Raw genomic sequence first — 25,065 nt, 5'->3', positions numbered from 1 at the left:
TCAGTTATGGTAATATTGATGTAAACCACAACCACTACTAATACAGCTGCTACCAACACATTTCTGAGACAGTAGGTAGTATGTTTTGAAAAAACTAAATTGCATGTAGGTTATGTAGAACAGGATGTTAATGTCTTGCTTCACAATGACAGGTGCGAGGAATTTTGGACATTGCTGCCCAGTGTGAAGAGGCAGGACTCACCACAGCTGAGGAGACGAAATGTAAGCATAGTCTTATGTACTGCATAGAACATCTTATTTGTCTCATGGCTCAGGTTCATGATAAAACTGTAAAACCGCATCTTACCAGTACAGTAGAGTGTCGTCAGCTCTTGTAAATACAGTATATATATTATGCAGTGTTCTGGTAGATATCATTTTACTAGCTTGAATGTTGAGTTATTCCCAAAGCTGTTTGTGAATACTTTTGCAGATGTATATATTTTTTATTGCTAAGAATGTTGTTTTCTTCTAGCTAATGCACAGTACAGCACGACAGTCCAGCAACCACCAAAATCAGTGGCACAGCCTACTGGCAAAATGGTTCAACAGAACACTGGTGTTGCCGAGACAAAAGCTGAAACTAAAAAATATGCCTTTCTTTTAGATAAAGGCACAGGGACCAAAAAACCCGGGCCACAGTTCCGAAAAGTGATGCCCAACATCATAGGTAGGTACTAAATGGGTGGTCTGATTATACATCATAACCCATTGAGCCTGGGGATGTATCTTATTTTATTGTTTACCATTTCCTGATAATTTTACTTAGCTTAGCATGGACTTTTATCTTGAGGGGTTAGATGCACTCTTAATAAACTCCTTCAATAGAAGAGGTCTTTCCTATGTGAAATATAATTGGTAGGAGGAAGATTAAACTAAGCAGGACATCACCTGGGTTTAAGGAGTTGTTACTTTTGTGTACATGTACTGAACTACATATGATAATCAGCTTTTAATTAAAATACTACATGAGTTCTGATGAACACATGCTAATAATATACTACCTACTGTATTTGGATATACTACATGTTTTGATACAGAATGAAAAACAGTGAGTGTACTGTTAACTACTTATTATGATACACTTTTGGAATATCTTGTAGTAAATATCTTAGAAGTATTTAAGAGTCTGTAAATTATCAATCTTGCAGAGAATCCTAGCATTCTACATTGAACAAGCTTTAGTACCAGTACAGATGTACCTGTATTTATGGCATAATGGTTGTACTGTAGGTGCAGTTGACCAGGCAGGGAACATCAACAAAGTGACCAGCATCGGTGCAGCCCAGGTAGCACAGCAGCAGCCACAGCAACAGACACAGCAGCAGCACCAGCAACAACCAGTACAGCAAACACAACCACAGCAGACAGTCCAACAGGTGAGTGGCACCTGTTTTAGTTTCTGTGGGAGAGAGAAAAATGGTATCTTATTAATTTGATGGCCAGATAAAAAAACACCTATGAGTGAAAGTGTGCTAGACAGTTCTGATACAGTGATGTTGCCTGCCCAACCTCAAGTACTCCTCACTTATGTTTATAGCGGAGGGAGTGTGATTAGTTGGGCAAACTTTATTTATTTATTGAATGGAGAGAGGGATGGCATTGGTAATGAATGGTGATGGATGGAATATCTCAAATTTTGTGTGTGCTGATGATGTAGTTAATATTGCTTGCAAATACCGGACAAGAACTTGGTAGACTAGTGTGGAGTTTTGCTGATATCTGTGAGTGTCATGCCTTGAGAGTAAATGTAGAAAAGAGTAAAGTTATGGTAATTGAGAGAGATGGTGACTCCCAGTGAATGGAGAGAGACTGGAATTGGTGAGAGAGTTCAAATACCTGGGTAGAGTGACAGAAAAGAGGAAAATGTGCAAAAGAAGTGGCAAGCAGAGTGACACAAGGGAGGAAAGTAGCTGGTGTTATGAAGGCCTTCATAAGAAACAGAGGCTTGAGTGCTGCAGCTGCACAAGGCTTACATGAAAGAGTGTTAGTGCCAACTTTAACGTATGGATGTGAGACCATGGTGTGACATGAAAATGAAAAGTCAGGAGTGACAGCAGTGGAGATGGGATTGCTGAGGAGTGTAGGCTATGTGGAGTACAGAGAGTGGATAGGATAAGAAATAATGTGATTCGTGAAAGATGTGGAGTGAGGAAGTCTGTGAACACCAGAATTGAAGAGAGTGTGCTGAGATGGTGTGGTCATGTGGAGAGAACAGATGACAGTAGAGTGGTGAAAAAGGTATGGTATATCTGAGCGAATTTGGAGGAGGGAGGAGACGAAGTTGACCAAGGAGAAGGTGGAGGGATGTGGAGAATGAGTGTGTGAGGAAGAGAGGTTTGGAAGTCAGTGAGGTGAGAGTACTGACAAGAGATCAAGCTGGCTTGATGAATGCTGTGTGAAGAAGTGCATGATCAGGGATTTGGCACCCCATTTTAATGTGACAGTGTTCAGATTGACTCTGTCTGATAGGTGTACGTGAAGCTATAGAATGTGGTGAAAGGTTTGGTGTCTCAGATAGAGCCAGGATTCCAGGGGCTTGAATGATGGGTGAATGGAAGCTTGGGCCCACTTGTTGGCAAACTTGGGCTGTTTGGACATTGATGCTCCTCACACTGCCATAGGGTGGGAAAGGTCAGGATGATGATGATGATTTACTCCCCTCCCCTCCCTCCTGGATTATACCTCATTCTTCCTTGGGGTGGAGGTTTAGACGATAATGATGTTATGATAGTTGCAATATGCTATTTGAAATAGTTCACGGTTACATAATTATATATAGTGAAAAAGATACCAGTAACTTTTGCTTAGAGCTGTCTCTGTACAGATACGTTATTACTTTGTAGTCTGCAATTATATTTTGAGAGGCTAAACCCCCCCTCCCCCCAACTCCATTGTGCCATTACCACAGTGTTGCATCATCAGCTACCATTAGTTTTCTGAATTCTGATTGCACACTGTATTAACACTGATTTTTGATTGATGTTTGAGGTGGTGCAAGAACAACCCCAGGCAGTACAGGAAGAAGCACCACAAGGTAATGAGGACGGCGTAGGAGGTAATAGCCAACAACAGCAGCAACAACAGCAACAGCAGCAGCAGGAGGCAGCCCCCACCACCCTGGAGGAGCTGCAGCAGGCCCTCACCTCAGGCCAGGCCATCCTTCAGACCACCGATAATGGCACGGAGCAGACTCTCCAGATGGTTGAGGGACAGTGTAAGCCAGAATTTTACCTTGTGTCTGATGTAACATATAAAGTACAGGAAGACCTTGTTGTAAATCACCAGTTTGACATTGCTTTTTGCTGTTTAGACTTTAGCTAAGTACATGAAAAATGCCTAATCTTCATTGTTGCTTGTGACACTGGTTTCTCAGTGTCCCCCAGTTTACATGAATAGCATTCTTGTATAAAGAGTTGTGATATTTAAGAATATATCATTTACCAGTAACAAGGACTGCCTGTATGTTAAGGAAAAATACTCATCTTCCCACCCATAATCATCATCATCATCATCATCCAGATCTTCCTTCCCACCCTAGGACAGGGCGAGGAGTAGCAACGTCCACACAGCCAAAGTTCGCCCAATTCAGTGGGCCATGCTTCCATTCACTCATCATTCAAGCCCTTGATATCCTGGCTCCATCAGATAGGCCACAGAAAATTTCACCATGTTCTGTTGCTTCACATATACCTCTCTGATAGAGCCAATCCGATTGCTGTCACGTTAAAAGGAGAGCCAAATCCCTGTTCATGCACTTCGCACAAAATTTATCCAGCCAGCTCAATATCTTATCAGTCCCTTAGCTTCACCAACTTCCATACCTCTCTTCCTCACACACTCATCCACCATATCCCTCCATGTTCTTGGCCTACCTCGCCTCCTCCCTCCTTCAGATTCACTCAGATATACCTTTTTCACCACTCTGTTGTCATCCATTATCTCCACATGACCATACCATCCCAGTACAGTCTATTTGATTCTGGTGTCCACAGACTTCCTCACTCCGCATCTTTCACGAATCACATTATTCCGTATCCTGTCCACTCTCTGTACTCCACATACATTCCTCAGCAGTCCCATTTCTACTGCTCTTACTCTTGACTTTTTTCATGCCACACCCTAGTCTCGCATCCATATGTTAGAGTTGGCACTTAACAATCCATGTAAGCTGCACGCAGCTGCAACACTCAAGCCTCTGTTTCTTATCAAGGCCTTTATAGCACCAGCTACTTTCTTTCCTTGCATCACTCTACTTTCCATTTCTTTTGCACATTTTCCTCTCTTTGCCATCAATGTACCCTCCAAAAAAAAGGTATCAGCACCCTGGGATTGGATAAGATGTGACATGCTTCATCTCAGGTTCGTTCGGTAGTGTTGGCATGCGTGTTTAATTCACGAAAATGGTTGAGTTGGTATTTAGTACAATGTTGCTATGACGAATCCAGCTTAAATAACTGTAAAATGTAAGATAACAACACAAATGAAGGATGCAAAGCAACATAACCATGTCATTTCCCATAAATCATAGTCTGTGTATCATAATGTCTCACACTGAAAGAGTGCCGATACATTTTTTATTGCGGGTACCCAGGCGTTTGAACTCTTTCCAATTCCAGCCTCTCTCCATTCACTGTATCTTTCTCCCTCAGTAACCATCACTACTCATTTCTACATTTACTCTCAAGGCATGACGCTAACTCTGCACTTGTCTACCAAGCTCTTGTCTGGTATTTGCAGGTAGCAGTGTATCATCAGCATACAACAAATTTGAGATACTGAGATATTCCATTTATTACCAGTGCCACCCCTTTCTCCATTACTCGTGTTTTTACTTCTCTCATCACCCCATCCATATACAGTATATATATATATATATATATATATATATATATATTGAACAACCATGGGGATATAATACAACTTTGTTGCACGCCTATTTTGATTGCGAACCGTTCACTTAAATGCCCACTTACGCTTACTCATACCTCACTATCATCATAAAAACTCACGATAGAACCTATAGTCGGAATCCCGGCCGTTTGCGGGTGAGGTGTGGCCCGCACCTGTGTACAGTGTTGCCACGTTTTCTATACCGTTATCTCTCTCTCTCTCTCTCTCTCTCCTGGCGGGAAATGAGCCACCCTGAGTACTTTTGATTCTTTTATAAGTTATTTATAATTGTGCTTTCATTTGTTAATTTGGTTTTGTTATATTTAGTAGTAGATGGAGTGTCAAAGTTACTGTCTGCTGAGAGGTTTGTTACATTACTGATTCATACACCCCGACGTAGTGGGGTGTGGGTGTAGGTGTGGGTGGGAGTGTGGATGTGGGTTTGTTGGGGTGGTGGTCCAGGGGGGAGGGGAAGTGTGAAGGGGGATTTGACCTGAGACACCCAGGAGGGATTAAGAAGGGAGGGAAGGGGAAGGGGGGGCTGGATTCACCTACCACGTGGTCAGTATTAGAAGAGAGAGAGAGAGAGAGAAATTACGTGTATAGATATATGTGCATCAATAGGAACAATGTATATCAGTGTGTGCAGTATGTACAAAGGAACAAATGAATACAAAGAAGGCAGTGACAGACCTCTCTCTCTCTCTCTCTCTCCTGGGTGTGTAAGTATTGCCACTCACAAGAATTACATGAATTATTTCTTTTACTTTGGATATTGGCATATTTCTTCTTTTTTCAGGCTCATTATCTTATATCCATAACTGTGATATTATTACCCACCCTAAAACTACGCTAAAAACCATTAAAAGTGACTACAATATCTTTTAGCAACACTGTACAATATGTATGCCATGTTTCTGTGTTACTGTATAAATATTTTATGCATAATAAGATTACTGTTGATTCATCCATCAAAATACACAAGTGTAAGTTTTATTCATCTGAATTTATCGAATTTGTGATGCCTTGTACATAAATAGCTTCCGTTTCACATCGCAAGTTGAGGAAACGTGGCACCATTGTAAACAGGTGCGAGCCACACCACAGGCGCTTACGGCCGCAAGGCCGACTATAGCAGTGTAATATCTACACCAGCGTTTCTTAACCCTTCGTGGGCAAGGGGTTACCAAGTTACACGGAAGGCCGACGGGGTCCCGGTGGACCCCAAACCTTAATGGTGTATTTCTGCCATATTCATAAACTTATATCTGCTAAACACTGTACATATGTTGCCCAGGACATGGCACATGGAACCAACCCACCAAGTGTCACTTTTTTTTTTTTTTTTTTTTTTTTTTTTTTTTTTTTGAGTGTGGAAGTACTGATTCGACACTTATTTGAATGTCTGACTGTCAGTATTCTTGGAATAGGTTCCCAAAATAATAACAAGTTCATGGGTAAAGTAAATTAGCATGATCATAAAACTATCCCTAGAATGTTCAAATTTGGTACAACAATTTCTTGTTTTATCCTCTTGATGAGCATCTTCTTTATTACTACCACCACTTGCATTTTCAGAATTATCATCAGCACTCACAGGAGACTCAATACTACTCACACTACTTTCACTGTCCAATCATTCAATCACTTCATAATCATCAGCATCGGATACAGATAAATCACCATCTGAATAATTTTCTTCTTCTTGGTGACCTTCTGCCACCGCCATTGAGGCATAAAACTTTGCTACTGGTATTAACATTGTCCTAATGTTTATAATCTGAAATATCTGAAAAAAATATATAAAAAAAATTAGTTATACGAAAGGCCAGGTGGAGTCCTGGCAGACCCCACTGACATCTATTGCAATGTCACTCCTTAATTGTGCGAGATTTTTTGTTCAAATTTTATGAGGATATAAAATAACCATCTACAATAAAAGTCATGAGAGGCCAGGCTGTGAAAGTAAAAAATGGCTTAATGGCAACATTTTAAAAACATGCTGGGGTCCGCAGGGACCCCATTTGCCTACGAAGGGTTAACGTGGGGTGCAGCTGAAGTCAATTTTACAGGGTGCTGAAAAATTCTGCATTAGTTTTTTCCTTATTGGATTTGCTTAGTATTGGCATCCTTTTGTGTGTGTGTGTGTGTGTGTGTGTGTGTGTGTGTGTGTGTGTAAAATAAACTGTTGGGCAGTACTTCACTTTAACCCTGTAGTAGTATAGCAACTGTAGTTCCAGTAATCAGATGTAAAGGGATGCTGGGCTAAGAAACTGAGGGTGCTTAGGTCGGAAAAGGTTAAGAAACGCTGATCTACACCTTTGCCATAAATGCCTCGTAGTCTTTCTCACAAGCCATCTCCACCATCTGTCTCACTGCAAATATCCACACATCCTCTCATTTTCATTTTTGTAGGCACCAACAGCTTGCATGTGCCAGCCTTGGTCACCTAATGAAAGTATTCCATGCTGCTTGATCTCTGGCAGCTTCCCTGCTAATCCCTTGTCCCTGAGGTCACACTCAATGACCTCATCCCAGGGCTTTTTCGGGCTGCCTCTTGCTGCTGTACCTCCAGTATTAACACTTCTCACTTTCTGCACTTCATCACCTCTCTAGGGATTCTGTCAGAGGTGTTCTCCAAATCAACAAAAACAAAGTACACCTCCCTTTTCTTTCCTATATATTTTAACTGAAACTGTCAAATAATGAATACGGCATCACTGGTCCCTTTGCCTGGCAAACCCAAACTGCATCTCATCATTATTCATTCTTTCTCTAGCCATACCTTCTAGAACTTTCTCCATTACCTTCATTATCTGGTCCAAAAGTTTTATACCTCTATAATTTCCTCTTTCCAAGGCATCACCCTTTCCCATGTAAACATTTACAATTACACTCTTCAGCCAATCATTTGGGACAAAACACATATATAATCATATTTATCAAATCAGTGACTAACCTCACTCCTGTATCTCCTGAGGCTTTTAATATTTCAGCAGTCAACTCAGACACACCTGCTGCATTCCCTCCCCTGCATCCTGCCTATTGCCCTGCTCACAGTAGCAGCATCAATTAACGGCCAAGGCTCAAAGACTGGATCTGCTGGCTCCAAACCTTTCCTGTTCTAGTCAAACCCCTCATTCAAGAACCAATTGTAAATGCTCTCTCTTGGTGTTTTTAATATCTCCTAATATCAACACTACCTTTCTTTTTCATCATTCTTCACACACACATACATTCTTACAGGAACTTGCATTAAATAAATGCTTTGGAAAGGGTATCAGAGCATTGATAACATCACCGTACTCACATACTGACATTAATACGTTATGCAGGCTAGTATAAAAGACAGAAATTAGCTTCATCAACTAACTGGCCCGGATTAATTGGTCAAAAGGCCGATTACCGATTAATCAGCAAAGTGGCTGATAGCCGATTATAGATTATTTGCCGATTAATCGGCCCAGCCCTAAGATACCTGTATATGTAGTCAAGAGACTGACAGGAAAGCCAAAGCCAGAGAGTTGAGAATTCAGAAGAATCAAGTTCAGGAACACGAGAACAAGATAAGTCATTGCATAGATACACAACAGCCACCTGTGGCTTTGAAATAAGTACAGAAAAAGTAGGAGGACAGAGAAGAGTTTTTTGTCAGTTGCCTCAGACAGCTGAGTCTCATTTCGGAAGAGAAGGTGAGGTTTAGAGGAGGAAGTGGTGGTGCTCAACAGAAAGAAACTTAAAGTAAAGGCCACAGATGTTGCAGAAATGAAGTGAGTCAGACAGTGGTTTGAAGCATCTCACAGGGTTGTCGTCGGAAGAGGGATGGATGGTGGGGGCATGTATGGTCCTTCCCCCCTGGGGACTTTGAGGCTTGATTGTAAGAGGCCATTTTGGTTGAATTTTTAAATGGAAGTGTAGTGCATAATGTGCATGTAGTCTGGTGTTGACAGTTAAAGAAACTTGTGTTGGAGAGTATGCTGGCTTACTCTCAGCATTCCTGAAACAGTGAAAAAGTTCAGCAAAGGGGGATGGTCAGGAACTATTCCCAAGGGCTGATGAAAAGGTGAGCACCAGCTCTCCCTGTCATCAGCTTTCCATTCACCTTGTGAGTAACCCCCTGCTCAACTGGTGATACAGTTTACTCGTACTACCTAACACCATCCATAGGTGCACCATCCATAGGATTGTGATGGATGATTTTAAGTTCTGTAGTTTTCCTGTTACATGCATAAGGTAATACTCAAGTGTCAGGTGTTGTGCTAACCCATCCAGTCCTGGCCGATTTCTCACCAATGACCTCCCCTCCTCCAATCCCGGCAGATTTTTTTTTTTTTTTTTTGGGGGGGGGGGGCTCAAACCTCTGCTTTTTATGAGAAACATTGGAAGGAAAAAAAAAAAAAAGTTCATACCTGAGCTTATAAGTGCGCTGTGCAGGTGTCCCTCCGAACACCTGGTACCGTCTTCTCTGGGCACTCGATGCTTCAGTCAAATTTTTTATAGTAGGGGTAACTATTGCAAACCACTCAGAGTCGGTAGATATTTGTTCATTTGGTACAAATTTATATGTAGTACAAGAATATATTGGTTTTTCACACAATAATACTGTATAGGCGATATTAGTGTTGTTTCACTCAACAAACACATCAACATACCACACCTTCCTTGGTGACGCTACCTCCTCATCACTGCTGCTTGTTTCTCCCTCTGGTGCCATGTAATCTTTGTCCTCCACATTGTCATCGATTAGGGAATCACTCTCGCCTGTGAAGGCATCAAGGGGAGCTTGAATTTCGTCATCAGAGAGACTTCGGTGCAACATGTCTTTACTGGCCAGGTCACTGCTAACAGGTGAGTTGCTGAGACAATGGCGTGCAGGGGTCATGTGGGGTCAGGCAATGTTGCCACCTGGTGGCTGGTAGAGGAAGGTCTCCCACATATGCCTACCAAAAAATCACCCGTGAAACTTGAAAAATGTGCAAATGACGAACCTCGCAATGGCAGAACATACCGGTATGTCATTGGGTCTCAGTGTGAAAAAAAGTTGTGACATACCCATATGTCATCGGGATGCGATGGGTTAAGCTGTACAAAAGCTCTTTTACCATGATAATTTTGTAATGTCACTTTACAGTGTAAGTTGTGTTTTATATACTGTATCTTTACATGCAAAGTCAGTTATTGACCATACTGTTCGCTTATTATGCCAGTAAGGCAAGATAGTGATAAACTTCGTGTTTGGTGCAGGTGTGGTGACAGGGTCTGGCCAGACATTTGTTGTGGTGCAGGAGGGCGACAATATCAGTTTTGTCCCAGCGGAAATGGTGCAGGGGGACCTTGGGGCAGCTGTCAATGGAGGACAGGTAAGTTTTTGATAAGAGAAAGTATGGTTGACTTCAGCCTTGATGGAAAAGGGATGATTGTGATGACAACAATGACCAGAGTTACAGCTACACTTATATCCCAGTTGAATGACTATGCAAAAGTAAAGTCTGTGACCTGATGAATTTTTGTAACCATGTAAATGATATTGATTTTACTTTTCGAATAAGAACACATGTAGATGCATTGTAACATTGGTAGTATATTTTTGTGCATGGTGTAGGTTGTGGAAGGATTGGACCCAGTGGAGCAGCAGCTGGCACAGATGGAGGGACAGGTACTCACCCACAACCAGGTAAGAAAGAACAATTTTGTTTATAGTTTCTGTCAGATGAGTTTGCTAGCTTATGATAGACATATCCCATAAAAGGATTTAGGAAGTCATTATTAATCTGTGCACTATAGTCTTTTTTTTTTCCAGCTGATGTAAATGTCGGCAGTCGTCACCCAACCACCTTAGCTGGGAAGGAAATACAGAATCTCTTTATTTCCCTACAAATCCTTCCAAGCACATACACATTCCAAGCATTTTCACTCTTTCATGATGGTTATGAATAAGAGTAGGAGCAATCTAGACAAAAAAAAATGTTTATCAAAGCTTTGATGCAGAGAAAACAAACGATTTAAAAGTAGTAGGTGCATAAACATCTCCGTGACGAGACTCGCTTTTTCGGTCATCCCGAGGCGCTTACTGTACCATCTTTCATGACTGAGATGACTATGGATTTTGTTTCATATTAATAGTGGTACATACTGTACAGTGAACTAACGTGAATAAGTATCAGCATTTCTAGTGTCTGATTTTATGACTGAGGTGTCGATGGAATTTGAATAAGTGGTAAATACATCAGCTGACGGGAAGTTAATTCCTATCTGCATTATACGTTGAAAATAAGAATGTAAAAAATACTGTACTTCAAAATTTGTTAATCAGGGAAAAAATACAAACAAAAGGAAAACTGGCCGCCAAAGCGCCTGTGCAATATTTTGAAATATACCGTATTCCACTATTGGCGGGAAACGAACGACACCCAACTCCCTGCCTCCAACCCTTCTTCCACTTCCTCGTCCAGCCTCCACTCCTACCATTCCCAAAACCCCTCCCTCCCCTCACAACCGTAAGAGTGTACAATATAATTATATTTTTCGTTAGTAACTGTTGTTTTATTATTGCTTTAAAGGCCCCCAGCAAATTTTTAATGTGCCAGGATTATATGTGGCAACTTCATGCCTAGTAGATCGTGAAAATTTTAACCGTTGCACGCTAGTTCAGTCAGTATCCACCACGATGTGACAGGGGGTGCATTTATTAGTCAAACTTCAACTTTTTTTTTTTTTTTTTTTTTTTTTTACCCCATGTTGCTCAGTGATTCTTAAGGCATGATTGTTTGTAGCTTTAGCTGCTTTCACCGAGGAAACAACGCTGCGGGCTGGAGTAGAATGACAGGACATGTTATCCTTTTGAAATATTAAATGAGATCCCTACGTGTCAAGTGGGGTTGGTGGAGGATTAGTGCCCCTCCCTGTAAAACAATTAACTCTAAGCCGTTGGCCACCCCGTTTGGGATACATGGCATCTGGCAATGAATGAATGAAAAAATTTGACCACCGAGGACCGGACAAAGGACATGGTATTGGAACGTGGAATGTAAGGGGAGCGAATGATGAGGTGAAAGAGAGAGAGATTTTCCAGGTGCTTGAGGGTGTGAAAGCTGATGTGTGCGGAATAACTGAAACGAAATGGAGAGGTGAGAGTGTGAGAGAATGGGAGTATGGATCGGGTATATGTGCAGGAGTAGGTGAGAATGAGAGGGCAAAAGAAGGAGTATGTATAGTTGTGAATAAAAGATGGAAGAAGAGCATAAGAGAGTATGGATCCGTTGGGTCAAGGATTGTGTGGGTAAGATTGAAAGTTGGAATACAAATGAGGGCAATTGTGTGTGTGTAAGCGCCAACACAAGATCGTGCAAGCAGAGTGAGAGAAGAGTTCTGGACAAATGTGGAAGTGTGCATGGAAAAGTTTGGAAGGAATGAGAGAGTGTTTTTGATCGGTGATATGAATAGTAAAGTAGGGAATGTGAAGGTGGATGGAATAGTTGGTGAGTGGGGTGTGCCTGCTGAGATAGATGAGAATGGCAGTGTGTTAGTGGACATTTGTGCTGGGAGGGGGTTGATGATAGCCAATGCCCTCTTCAGGCACAAAATGATCCACAGGTATACATGGCGAGTGATGAGAAGGGTGGGTGGTGAACTGAATGAAAGAAAGGCAATGATTGATTATGTGTATGTGGATGAAAGGATGCGAAAATGTGTAATGGATGCAAGAGCTTATAGAGGTTGGGGGGATGGACTTTCTGACCACTACTTGGTGGTGGCCAGAGTCAAGGTCCAATTAGGTTGGGGGAGTGGACTTTCTGACCACTACTTTGTGGTGGCCAGAGTCAAGGTCCAATTAGGATGGAGAAATAGAAGAAGGGAAGGACGGGAAGAAGGACTATTTGTAAGGAGAGTGGAAAGGTTACAAGAGGATGAGAAAAAGGCAGAGTATAAGAGAGAAGTGGAGGAACAATTGGGCAAATATGAATTGGAGCAGATGGGGGACGTGGAAGGTGTCTGCAGGATATTTACGGAAGAAATATGTGCAGCATGTGATGTGGTGTGTGGGATGAAGAGAAGATGGAGGGGTGTGCAAGGAACAGCGAAGTGGAATGAAGAGGTGAGACAGGCTGTGACACAAAAGAAGAAAGCATACAATGAATGGATGAGAAATAGGGGCATGGAAGAAGTTGAGAGGCGGAAGAGAGAGTTATATGTAGAAAGAAAGAGAGGTGAAGAGGTTAGTAAGAGAGAGTAAGAAGAGAGCAGATGAGGAATTTGGAAGGAACTTGAGTGTAAAGTGGAGGGACTGTAAGAAAATGTTCTGGAAAGAGGTAAAAAGAGTAAGACAGGGTGGAAGTGAAGTTAGCAGGGGAGTGAAAGATAAAAATGGTATATTACTAGTGGAGAAGGGAGAAAAAGTGAGCAGATGGAGAGAACACTTTAAGGAATTGTTGCACATAGAGGATGGAAGTAATGCGAGTATAAGTGGCTGGGGAATGGCTGGGAGAAGGAGGGAGGTGAGAAGACAGGAAGAAATCAGTAGGACAGAAGTGGAAGCAATGAAGAAAGTTAAATCGGGGAAAGCCCCAGTAATTGATGGAGTGTGTGGTGAAATGCTGAAGTATGGGGGAGAGATAGTAGTAGAATGGATGTGGAAGATGTGCTGATTGGCCTGGGAGGAAGGTAGAGTCCTGGAGGATTGGAAGTCAGGTATAATTATTCCCTTGTACAAAGGAAAAGGGGAAAAAGTGTGTGGTAATATATATATATATATAGGGAAAAAGTGTGTGGTAATCATAGGGGCATCTGTCTTCTTAGTATAATAGGAAAAGTTTATGGTAGGATACTTATTGACAGAGTTAGAGAAAGAACAGAGGAATTAGTTGGAGAAGAACAGGGAGGCTTTAGGAAGGGAAGAGGTTGTGTAGATCAGATATTCATTCTTAGATCTTTAGTGGAAAAGTTTCTAGACAAGGGAAAGAAGTTGTGTGCGGCTTTAATAGATTTGGAGAAAGCATATGACAGGGTGGATAGACAAGGATTGAGGAAAGTATTAAGAATATATGGAGTAGATGGGAAGTTGTTGAATGCTATGAAGCGTATGTATGATGGTGCTAAGGCTGCAGTGTATGTGGATGGTGAACTGAGTGAATTTTTCTCTTTGAAGGTTGGGTTGAAACAGGGATGTGTCGTGTCTCCATGGTTGTTCAATCTGTACATGGATGGGGTAATAAAAGAGGTACAAGGTAGGGCAGTGGATGTTGGAGTGGCCCTGGTGCTCTAGGTAGTGTTTGGAAACTCCCTGTACTGTTGTTTGCAGATGATAACTGTGTTGTTTAGTGAAGACGAAGGCTAGCTGCAAGGCTTGGTGGATGAGTTCGGGAGAGTGTGTAAGAAACGGAATCTAAAGGTGAATGTAGGGAAGAGTAAAGTTATGGTCTTCGAGAGAGGTGAAGTCAGTGAATGTACAGCGAGGTTGGATGGTGAGGAATTGGAAAATGTGAGTATGTTTAAGTACTTGGGGAGTGTGATGAGTAAGGATGGAAGTTTGGAGGGTGAAGTGCTTGAAAGGGTACAGCAGGGAAGAAAGGTTGCTGGTTCCTAAAAGCAGTGATAAGAAGCAGGGAAGTGAGCATGGAAGTGAAAAAGTTAGTACATGACAGTATTGTGATACCAACTCTAACGTATAGAAGTGAAGCTTGGACGTTGTTGGAAGGACACAAGTCAAGAGTGAGAGCAGTGGAAATGGATTATTTAAGAGGAGCCTGTGGAGTCACATGGAGAGACAGGCTGATAAATGAGGATATAAAGGAGCGTTGTGGTGTGGATGTGGATGTGATAGGAAGTGTTAGGAGGAATACACTGAGGTGGTTTGGCCATGTGGAGAGGATGGAGGGTGAAAGACTGATGAAGAGAATGTATGTGAGTGAGGTGGAGGGGGGAAGAGGGAAGGGGAGGCCGAGGATGAGATGGAGGGATGGGGTGGAGAGGTATATGACTGAGGGGGGTGTGAGTTGGAAGCGGGACAGTGAAATGGCGGGGGACAGGGCAACGTGGAGGCGATTTGTGCGTGGCCACCCTGAATGGGATTTAGGCGTCTGGCAATAAATAGATAGAAGAATCTGCGCATATTTACCGTACTATTTTGGCTAGGTAAGTGACAGTGAAAACACGTATGTGAAAATTATGTGTATATGCAAAATAATACCGAAATTAGCAAGGATCATACAGAATTGAGTACGGTGTAGAGAGCAGTTGACAGCAGCACTGTCCGAAGGCGAATGGTAATGTCTATGATTGCTAACTCTGGCAGGTTGGATGTTGATTGCCGACATTTACATCAGCTGTAAAAAAAAAAACGACTATAGTGTTTTTTTTATATATATACTTTTTATTTCTGTAACCCTCAGATACTATTGAAAAAATCTGGAACTCACGCTTTGCTTAAGAATGAAGACTTCCAGTAATTAAGAGTCTCCTCACCAGGTAACCGAGAGTTCTGAGCAGGCCCAGCAGCAACAGCAGCAGCAACAGCAGCAGGATGGTGGCAGTGGTGGTGTGGCAGTGAGTTCCAGCGGTGGTGGTGGTGGCGGAGGGGGGGCGGCCGTGGCAAGAGACAGTGGTGCTCTGGAAACTATGAGTGTTGTTGAATCTCTGGTCAAACTTGGGGAGAAGCAGCCCACAGACACTGAGAATGGAGCCTCCCAGGAAACCCCAGAGGTGGGAGGTGCCAGTCAGTTTCACTTGCTCACATTGTCTTCAAGCTTTCCTGCTACAGCTATCATGATTTCACCTTTGCAGATTTCTTAATTGTTTGTATTTAAGTCTTCTCTTTCTCTTTTCATTGAACTTTTCTTTGGTGTCTGTTGTCTGCTCCACCAATTTTTCATTTCCTCATTTCTCCAGGTTCAGTTTTACTCTCGTAGTTTTCTGAAGTTCTTATTTTTTATTAAATGGTTTTCTCAGTTACCCCAAGTGTTTTGATGGTCATTGTGTATAATTCTGTACTCTCCCTTATTGTTTTCATTTTATTTGCTTGCATTTCTTTGGTTTCCCATGCTATTCCAATTTCATTTGCTCATATTTTCTCACTCTTTCCTGAAACAAGTTGTACATTAATGTGTTCCCAGCTGCTTTCAGTCATTTCAGTACATGTGACCTCCATCTAATTTGCCATGCTGCTCAGTTATGCACTTTCTCAACTTGCAGTCCATGCCCTTCTTTTGCAGTTTGGCTAAGCATCCCTCCCCCCCCTTTTTTTTTTTTTTTAACACAGCTGTTCATGGGGAGTTACTCACACTTTACGCTTGGCTGTTGTAGGGGAGTTACTTGCCTACTAATTTATCTTGTCTTATTTTTTCCTGTAACTCATCACTCATACATAACAATGCTCTCATCTCATTTTCTGTTTACAGGTGAGCTGTGCTGGAAATACGCAGAAATGAAGATTAGTATATTTGCTTGCAGTGATTAAGAGAAGGACAGACTGTGCAAGTGCTCAACACTTTAAGCCCAAGATTATCTTTTGTATTTTGTTTTCGCTAATATCTCTGTTTTATTTGGTTAATAAAGTTCGTTCTTGTGATGCAGAGGTCAGAAACGTTCTCAGTTGAACCCCTACCCCGCTCACTTCCCGAAGTACTGATAACTCTGCTGAAGGCCACATCCACACCAAATGCTTGCTGAAGCAGGCGGTAGTTTGACCACTTATTCATACAAGTGGCCCTACTAGATATGGTAATTGCAGGCAAAAACTTCCACAGGTTACAGTGATAACTTCCACCTGCTCATGCAAGCATTGGGTGTGGATATGGCCTAAGAGATCTACACTTGTATTGATGAGAGCCTGGTAAAAGTATAAACACAACTTTCGTATGCTGAACACAAATGATGTCAAAGTGATCATTCTGTGATTGTTTCCTCTGCAACAAACGAGGAAACTTGGGAGTGTTCTTAGTTGATATTGACACCATATATTTGAGGAAGAAGCATGCCAATGCTACTGTATCCAGTAGTTTCCCCAAAAATATTTATGTGCACATAAGACAGTCAGCTGTCACATATCCCATGCATTCTTATATAATGGTGGGCATATATACTGACATGATCTCATGACCCTTTCATTCAGTAATGCACTTACTTTCATGATACAGTATTCAGCTGTATGTGCTCTTATTTTGCTTTGATCTTAGCTTGGTAAATATGAGTTGCATCAATAACCGCTTAAAAGTGTGTATGGTACATATTGCACCCTTCCTACTGCCAGTTGCTTGTATTTGTTTCAACTCCATTTTGGTATAGTATACTAAGCGTAGGTAACTTTCTTTGCTTCATTAGCACCATTCCCGAGTTCACAGCATCTAGTCCCTTAACCTTTTGCTAGACATGTAATGATACTGGCATAAAACCATGATAGGCAACTGTTTTAATTTGGACAGATTTGTATTAATATTGGCTTATTAACACGCAAGTGGGCTGTTCCGTTGTAAAAAAAAATCAGGCTGTATCTTGTAAAAGAAACTGAAGCAACTTAGCATTCCTCAGCAGCATTTCCTACACAGGCCAGCACTTGTCCTTACAAAGAAAGTCAGCAGAATCTTTGGAATAGAATGGCTATCAAACCACTGTTTCCGACACATAATAGTCATTTAGCTTTCCTCTTCTCACTCTAGGTGGGACCAGACATGCCAAGCCTTGATGGAGAAGGGACAGATGACCGGACTGAGGTAGGAGTTTTGAGCCTAGGGTTAGCTTAATGAATAGCCTAAGTCAATGACTCAAGTTTCCTTCAAGCTTTAGTGGTCATTAGCATTAAGATTACTTTGCATCAGCTGTAACCATTAAACTGGGATGTGGATGATCCCATGATGTTAAATGATAATTCATATAAAGATTTCAAAGAGGCAGTAAGTGAATCTCGAATTATAAGAAAACACGTGATTTTGGAAGAACTACTACCAGTATATAATGTTCCTGGCTGAACTGGTATGTCAGTGTTGTCTTAGAACACCAGATTATTGGAACAGTGTTTAAAAAGGAAGAACAACTGAATTGACTGCAGAGCTTAAGCACTGACATGGTTCAGAGTTTACCTTTCTCTGAATGTTAACATGCATAAGCTTAGGTTACAATGCATGACTTGAGACTACTTCAGTTTTATGTTTGTGAGGGGTGGTGTCTGAAATTTTACACAGATAAGAGTTTTGATGTTGACGGAGGAAATGATTCATAATTTGATCTGTTGGGGAATTGAGAAACTTACATTGTTTGTAGATGTTACCTTGATGTAGTGATAGTAAGAGAGTTAAAAGTTGGGGGGGGAGGGGGAATAGAAAGGAGAAAATGATACAATGTAAGCCTTGATAAGGAACAGAAGATTGCATGGAGGTTTGCTTGTGAAGATATGGAAGGCCAAGAAGGTGGTTGGATTATGTATGGTAAATGGATGTTAAATAATGAAGCATAGTAATTGGGGCAGCAAAAGACTTGGCAGACATAGCAATGGATGTATGTATGTATCTAGTGCGTATCAAAATGCATATGATGTTACTACCCTTCTTTAGCTTGACAGTAAACAGAACTGTAGTCTCTTGCTAACAAACATAAAGGCAACATAACCTGTTTTGTGGCGGCATTTGCCTGTAGGACTGGAGGAAAGATTTTCTAAATGATAAAGATGTATAATCCATATCTTTTGACACTGTTGATCGTTCTAATTTGTGCTTTCTTTTTCCCACTTCTGAATACAATCAACCTTATTTATTAGTGTTAAATAGTATTAGGGTGGTGGTGGTGATGAAGTGGTAAGGCCATGATTAGGCTGCTACTGTATGTATTTATGCCAATATTGTTACTGAAACCTGTTCTCAAACATTTTATACTAACTAATGACTGATTTATTCTGAGGTCTCAGTTCAGTACAGTAGTTGAGTGTATGTTGCTGGATGTTTTATGTTTTGGGTGTGTTTATTTTATAAGCTATTTTTAGTTCATGACATGCAATTAATTGCTCCCTTACATCCATGCTTTCCTGCTATTTCTGAATCCTACTTAACCTATTCATTAGTTGGAAACCGAGCCTGTAGCGTAATGTATCCTATTACTGTAGTTTATAACATGGTTAATTGTCAGTTACTTTTATGTGTTCCTTGTATTTCCGAGTCCTACCTGACCCATTCATTAGTGGGAATGATGTACACACACACAGACACACACACCTAAGGAGGATCTGTATGTGGATATAATTATTCCATGGTTATGCAGTATTTTATAATTAAAAGGTTGGTGCCTCCATGCCATGCCTTGGAGACGTGACTGAGGAGGAGGAGGCCGACAACCCGCCTGATGGAGTGGAGACAGAGGGTGGGGCAGGTGGGGGAGATGAGGAGATGGAGGAGCAAGTGGAAGGGTCAGGAGGTGAAGACACAGGGAAGCGGAAGAGACAACCCTCCCAGAAGATGATCGAGGCCATGGGTATGATGAAGAGGAAAGTTCCAGATTCTCCTGCACAGGGTGAGAGTCTGGAATTTGGGGGGTTTCATTTATTTATTTTTTATGTGTCCATCTGGCATAGACTTGATGCCTTGTGCTGAGGCATACTACTTGTATTTTATTTTTGAGTTCACAATACAGAGTCTAGATTAAGTGTAAGAATTTATGATCAGCTTTGACTGGGGTTACATTATGATTGAAATTTGATTCATTACATATTGTACTACTGCAAAATATTTTCCATAATTTGTGCTTGTAAAAAGTTTTCATGATAATTTGAACTTTTTCAGGTGGGAGAGGGAAAAAACTGAAAAACTGAACGCACTTCTTCTCGACTAGATGTTTCTTTATAGTAAGTTCAGGTCAGTAGCTTTTTTTGTTTAATGTATTGCTTTTGATTCTTTAAAGATAAAGTTAGAAGTAATTAAGTTTGCCTAGATTTAATAATGGTTATGCAAACCAGTATAACTGATCTTTCTTATTTCCTCATTTTGGTTGTCAAAGTTTCATGGCTGGTGTACTCTTATCTATGGTATGTATGTCTACTTTGTTGTTATTAGTTTACTGTACCTCTTTCACTTTAACTTGGCCTAAAAGTAACATCTCTTCATCTTGAATGCTGTCATAACAATAGATTAACACTAGAATATGGTGCTAGTCATGAAGAAGTGCTTTGACTAGGATGTAGGGCTGTAGCAATGTCTTTTTTTGCCACTGAGCTTTGTGAAATAAGCTGCAAATGGACAAAACTTTGGACCAAGTTAAGGCGAACAAACTCATGTTGTCATAAATAATCTTGAAGTAAACTGTACCAGTTCTGTTTTTGCCATTCATTAGGTTCCTTTGCCTTTACCACCCATACTTTTTTATCTACTCCCTTCTTTACTTATATTGTATCAAATCATCTTAAGTATGAACTGTGTACTGTATTTAACATTCACTAGGTTTCACAACCATTGCCACCCATACTTTCTGACCTATATATTTCTGCTTACATATTGGTGTTAATTGTTTCCAGACTGGAGGAATCCTTACAGAAGGCAGTCATTGAGCATAGCCTGTGGATCTCAGTTCTCTCATCGTCTAAATTTTTTTTCCCAAGCTGCACTGTAATATGCCTTCTTTAATTTCCTACAAGTCACATGTATATATTTGTTTAGCTTGATATACTGGTTGAAAAAAATCATTAGGTATGTGTGGATTGATTTTTCATCTACAAAATCTACAAGAGATACCAAATATTTTTGTGTATTTTTTTTTTTTTTTTTTTTTTCCCTCAATATTTGTTACAGTGAGATGTGGGTGGACTGAATTTAAGTGGAATTACGGAAGTCTGAATGTTCTTAATTCATATGGTATTTTAGGAATAATCCTTTCAGTTCAGAGACTTTTAAGTATTCTTGGTACTTCCAGATGACTACCAAGCTTTGGAGAGACTGTTTGAACTGGAGGAGTTAGATATAACCTCCATTAGCCCATTCAGTACAAGTAGGATAAAAGTATAGATGTAACAAGAATCTGAAAGTGTCTCTGGGCTGAAGAGGATAAACAGACAGAGGATGTTTAGTTGATTAAGTTATTTTTGATGCTGACAGATTAGAATACAATTTTTCTTTAGAGGACACTGGTGTCATCATTACTCAGTTAAAAGTTCAATACTGTAGTCAGTAAATAGAAGGATTATTGAGTATTTAACTTAAAAAAGTAATAATCAGATAACCATCTCGTTTTTTATTATACCACATCACAGTTGAGAAATTGGTAACTGGACCCCTAGGCTGCAGCATACCTGCCAGATGGAATGTATGTGGTGCATGAGAATGGGGAAAATTGTTCTTATTCACTCCCCAGAATTCTATAGAAATACCATATGTCAAGAAAAATCCATACACAAGTAAGTCTTTCTGCTGACACATGAAGCACTCTGACAGACTAGTCTGGTTCAAGTGTAGAAATGAATTGAAGACATTCTTTGCTGTCAGATCATATTTTAACCAACTAATGCTCAAATGGAAGAGAAGTCACCACTACTACTGCGAGAGAAAGATTACGTTACTCAATGTTTAGCCATGTCCCAAGTATAGACATGCTCTTTTTATCATAAGGAAACTGAAAATTCTAAAGCATGGAAAGCATAGACCATGAGGAAACTGAAAATTCTGAAAATTACCAAATTTAGCAATACCACAGGATACAAAAAATTTCTTAACGTAAGAGCCGATGCAGCAAAGGGGTCATGCAGGAGGAGGTAGTTGCATTAACTTGGAGTTTTGGGTCGAACATTGAAACATCTGAGCTTTGGCAAGTTTTTAGGGTCATACTTCCAAGAATCATGGAAGTGGCAGTTTTTTTTTTTTTTTTTTTTTTTTTTTTTTTTCTTCATGCAAACCATGTCTTAGTAAACAACTGATTGAATGGGAGTAGTCAGAATCTAAACTATTCAAGTGTGGTAAGTGCAGCTGCATCAGTGTTATACAGTAAGTCCTTGCTTTGAGTTGCTGTATAACGGTCCATTTGTGGTTAATACTGTCTGATAACAGCTCTTTTTATTCTTGTTACATTGAATGTTTAATTCAATTTAAGTAAGATTTATTGAACTGGAGGGGTTAGGTACAGCCTTCATGAGCCCTTTCACAGTACAAAGATCTTCTGAGCTGAATGATTCATCTGAAGGTGGGAAGGAGTTATAATAGAGATTAAAGGGGCAATTTCGTGAAAGCAGTAATATTGTGGCATTCATCCCAGACACAATGAAAACTGTCTACCTTGCATTTCATGGTTCACTTCAAAAAGTTATACTGTATAAGCAGACCTTACAAACCAGCGATGTACTCTAAAGTAAAATTACATTTCCCATACAGTTGCAACGTCAGACTGGGAGAAGACTGGCAAAAGTGCTTTATAGGTAGCAGTGGAATTTTAACACTCACAGGCATCTATGACTTGCATTAGATTCAAATCACTTGACATGAACTTAAATACTGCAATGCTCGAGTTGTTCCTACCATGAAAGGGTTAATGATGACAGTATAAACACTCTCTTGTTCGTGTGACTACATTCTCAGTATAACAAAATATGGGGTTATGTAAAACAAAGTGCTAAAGAAAGTTGGGGGTATGAAAAGGTTAGTAGCCATTAAAACAAACTGCTAAAGAAAGATGGGGGTATGAAAAGGTTAGTGGCCATTTTTTCTACTGATTACACTGAAATTGTTGTTTCATTTTTGAAGGCTCCAACATGCTTGCATGCATTGGCCTTGGTCATCTAATGGCGGCTCACCATGCTGCTTGATCTGTGGCAGCCTCCCTGTTCAAGCCTTTAACCCTGAGGTCACACTCAATGACCTCATCCCACATCTTTCTCGGTCTACCCTTCGCAACCCCACCCCCAATATTAACACTTCTCACTTTCTGCACTCAGTTACCATCCTCCATCCTCTCCACATGCCCAAACCATCTCAATCTACCTCTCCTCATCGCATCACCAATACCCTCCAGTCCCATCCTACCCTCAACTCTTCCATCGTAAACCCAGCCCCCCCAGCCCTTGCACGCAGGGACGCACTGCACATCCACTTAATCATTGTCATTTCTGTATGTTTGAGCCTGTGAATATCCTCTTCCTTTACCGCCCAGGTCTCACTACCATACAGCATCACACTCCTAACATGCTGCATACAAAGACCCTATAGCATATAGGGAGAATCCTCTCAATGTCAGGAGAGACAACAGCTCCCTGAACTTCTTCCAACCACTTCTCACTCTAGCCACAGAGCTAGCTCCAACCCACCTCCAGCACATAACATGTCTCCCAAATAACAAAACTCTTCCACACACTCAAGAGACTCACCACCAAGTTCAATCCTTTCATGCCTGACAATCTCTATCTGCTCTCACTGACACGCCGCACACATAAAATCAGCATTATCTTGCAGTCTACCTCTAATACCACTACATCTCTTGTGCACCCATTTATCACAAACACTGCACAAGATGGAATTACTTCCCACGCCCTTATGGCAAATTGCACATGGCCACTCTGCATCTTTGTACCACCACCAACCCTAGATATCATCACTTTTGTTTTATCTGCATTTACCTTGAAGCCCTTGTGCCCCATACCATCTCTCCACTTCCTAAATCTTTCCTTCGCCTCCTTTTCATTCTCTGCAATCAACACCGAATCATCAGCATACAACATCTCCCACGGGAGTCCATTTCTGAAGTCACGTGAGAGGGCTTCAAGTACCAACATGGGACTCAAAACTGACCCCTGATGCACACCAACATTCAGGGAAAACTCATCACTCAAATCTCCATTCACTCTTACCTGGGTGCGAGCACTGACATACATGGCCATAACCACTCTAACCAGCCACTCCAACTCAAGCTTTCTCATTGCCCACTTCACCACCTCTCTAGGGACTGTCAAAGGCCTTTTCCAAATCAACAAAAACAAAATACAGATCCCTTTTCTTTCCAATATATTTTTCCTGAAGCTGTCAAACAATGACGTAAGAAATTATGAACAGTGTCATAAGAAATTATGGAAACTAGAAAGTTGTGGAGGTATGGACATTTGAGATGAAAGGGGAGGATGACAGACTAGTAAAAATCATAGGTGTCTGTTTGGAGGGAAGAGTGCTCTGGGGAAGATTGAGGAAGGTGTAAGGTGAGGTCCTGTGTGGAGACCTCCATGCTGCAAGGAGTGGGCTGAGAAATGGCTCAGTGTTGTGATCAAGAGCTGCCATTAGGTGACAGGACTATGTCGGTCCTATCACACTAGCAGATCAGTGGTCTCCAAACATAAATGTATCCCAAAGAGACGACACACAGCAAGGACTTTCTGTATTTAATTCTGTAGTACTTGTCAGCTAGAACTGCAAGTGCTGTCCATTGTAAAACAATAACAGTAACAACCAGACCCATGTAGCCCTTTGAATGGTGTAGGGGCTCGTTTAGGCTACTGGATTTGTAATATTTACCGCCATGAGTATGGTGGCCATTTAGTAGATTCTTGGTACTTTCAGGCGGTTTCTGCTGTTTATGAGAGCCCCATAGTAGACAAGGATTTAATGGGGGCTACACCCAACCCTTCATGTTCAAAAAAGTCTCTCCTAAGCCTTGATATAAGCATCTGAATAGGTTAGGGAAGGCTAACTCCTCCTGTTTGGGGGGGGGGGGCTAAACAGAATATAATTGTTTAGAGGCAGCAAGGATATGTAAACAATGTCCTTAGGTCAAAAGGGTTGATCTACAAAGTTAGCTAGCTGGGTTAGATCATTACCAGTTACACTGTAAACACTACGTGCATTTTACACCCAACTGGTGGAGTAACACTGGCTTATACGGTAAAATCTCTTTAAGGTGGACAAGTAGACACGCTTTTATGAAGTGAGTAAACAAAGCCCTGAGCATGCATCCAACACCGCAACACTGTTTAGTTGCCCTTTCATTGTTATTGATTAAATAAAGCTGTAAACTTTTTAAATAATGAATAATGATACACATGTAAACTGCTAAATTCTGGTATCAATGATAAATTTGCTAAATGATGGCTACCCTTCCTGCAGTTAATTCACTTTAATGGGGTTTTACTGTATTTTGTAGAGGCTGATACTGTATTGCAAGGTCTGTGTGTTCTTTATTTCCTTTTTGTGGCCCATACAAGTATATCTGTTATTCCTTTACGAATGTTTGTTA

At 41.0% G+C, this 25,065-nt stretch overlaps 1 protein-coding gene across 5 annotated transcripts in view; it reads left to right on the top strand.

Moving 5' to 3' along the window:
- Window positions 1-21,192, top strand: part of LOC145406086 (uncharacterized) — a 28,640-nt gene extending 7,448 nt beyond the window's left edge. The window contains exons 5-15 of one of the 5 annotated variants that reach the window (XM_080277275.1): window positions 153-222; window positions 608-670; window positions 1,234-1,379; window positions 2,992-3,217; window positions 10,138-10,253; window positions 10,496-10,567; window positions 15,358-15,591; window positions 17,544-17,597; window positions 19,152-19,383; window positions 19,653-19,724; window positions 20,381-21,192. In XM_080277275.1, the coding sequence (XP_080133401.1) occupies window positions 153-222; window positions 608-670; window positions 1,234-1,379; window positions 2,992-3,217; window positions 10,138-10,253; window positions 10,496-10,567; window positions 15,358-15,591; window positions 17,544-17,597; window positions 19,152-19,383; window positions 19,653-19,681 (1,242 nt within the window). In that variant the 3' untranslated portion in view covers window positions 19,682-19,724; window positions 20,381-21,192. Of the gene's footprint in view, window positions 1-152; window positions 223-475; window positions 671-1,233; window positions 1,380-2,991; window positions 3,218-10,137; window positions 10,254-10,495; window positions 10,568-15,357; window positions 15,592-16,286; window positions 16,324-17,543; window positions 17,598-19,151; window positions 19,384-19,652; window positions 19,725-20,380 lie in introns of those variants that run through there. The other 4 variants (XM_080277273.1, XM_080277271.1, XM_080277274.1 and 1 more) reach the window with 4 other exon arrangements.
- Window positions 21,193-25,065: the final 3,873 nt, after the last annotated feature.

Source organism: Coenobita brevimanus, chromosome 69 (genome assembly GCF_032717465.1).
Source record: "Coenobita brevimanus isolate Jiangsu-jjx chromosome 69, ASM3271746v2, whole genome shotgun sequence".
Lineage (NCBI taxonomy): Eukaryota > Metazoa > Arthropoda > Malacostraca > Decapoda > Coenobitidae > Coenobita > Coenobita brevimanus.
This window is presented reverse-complemented; position numbering and strand designations above follow the sequence as displayed.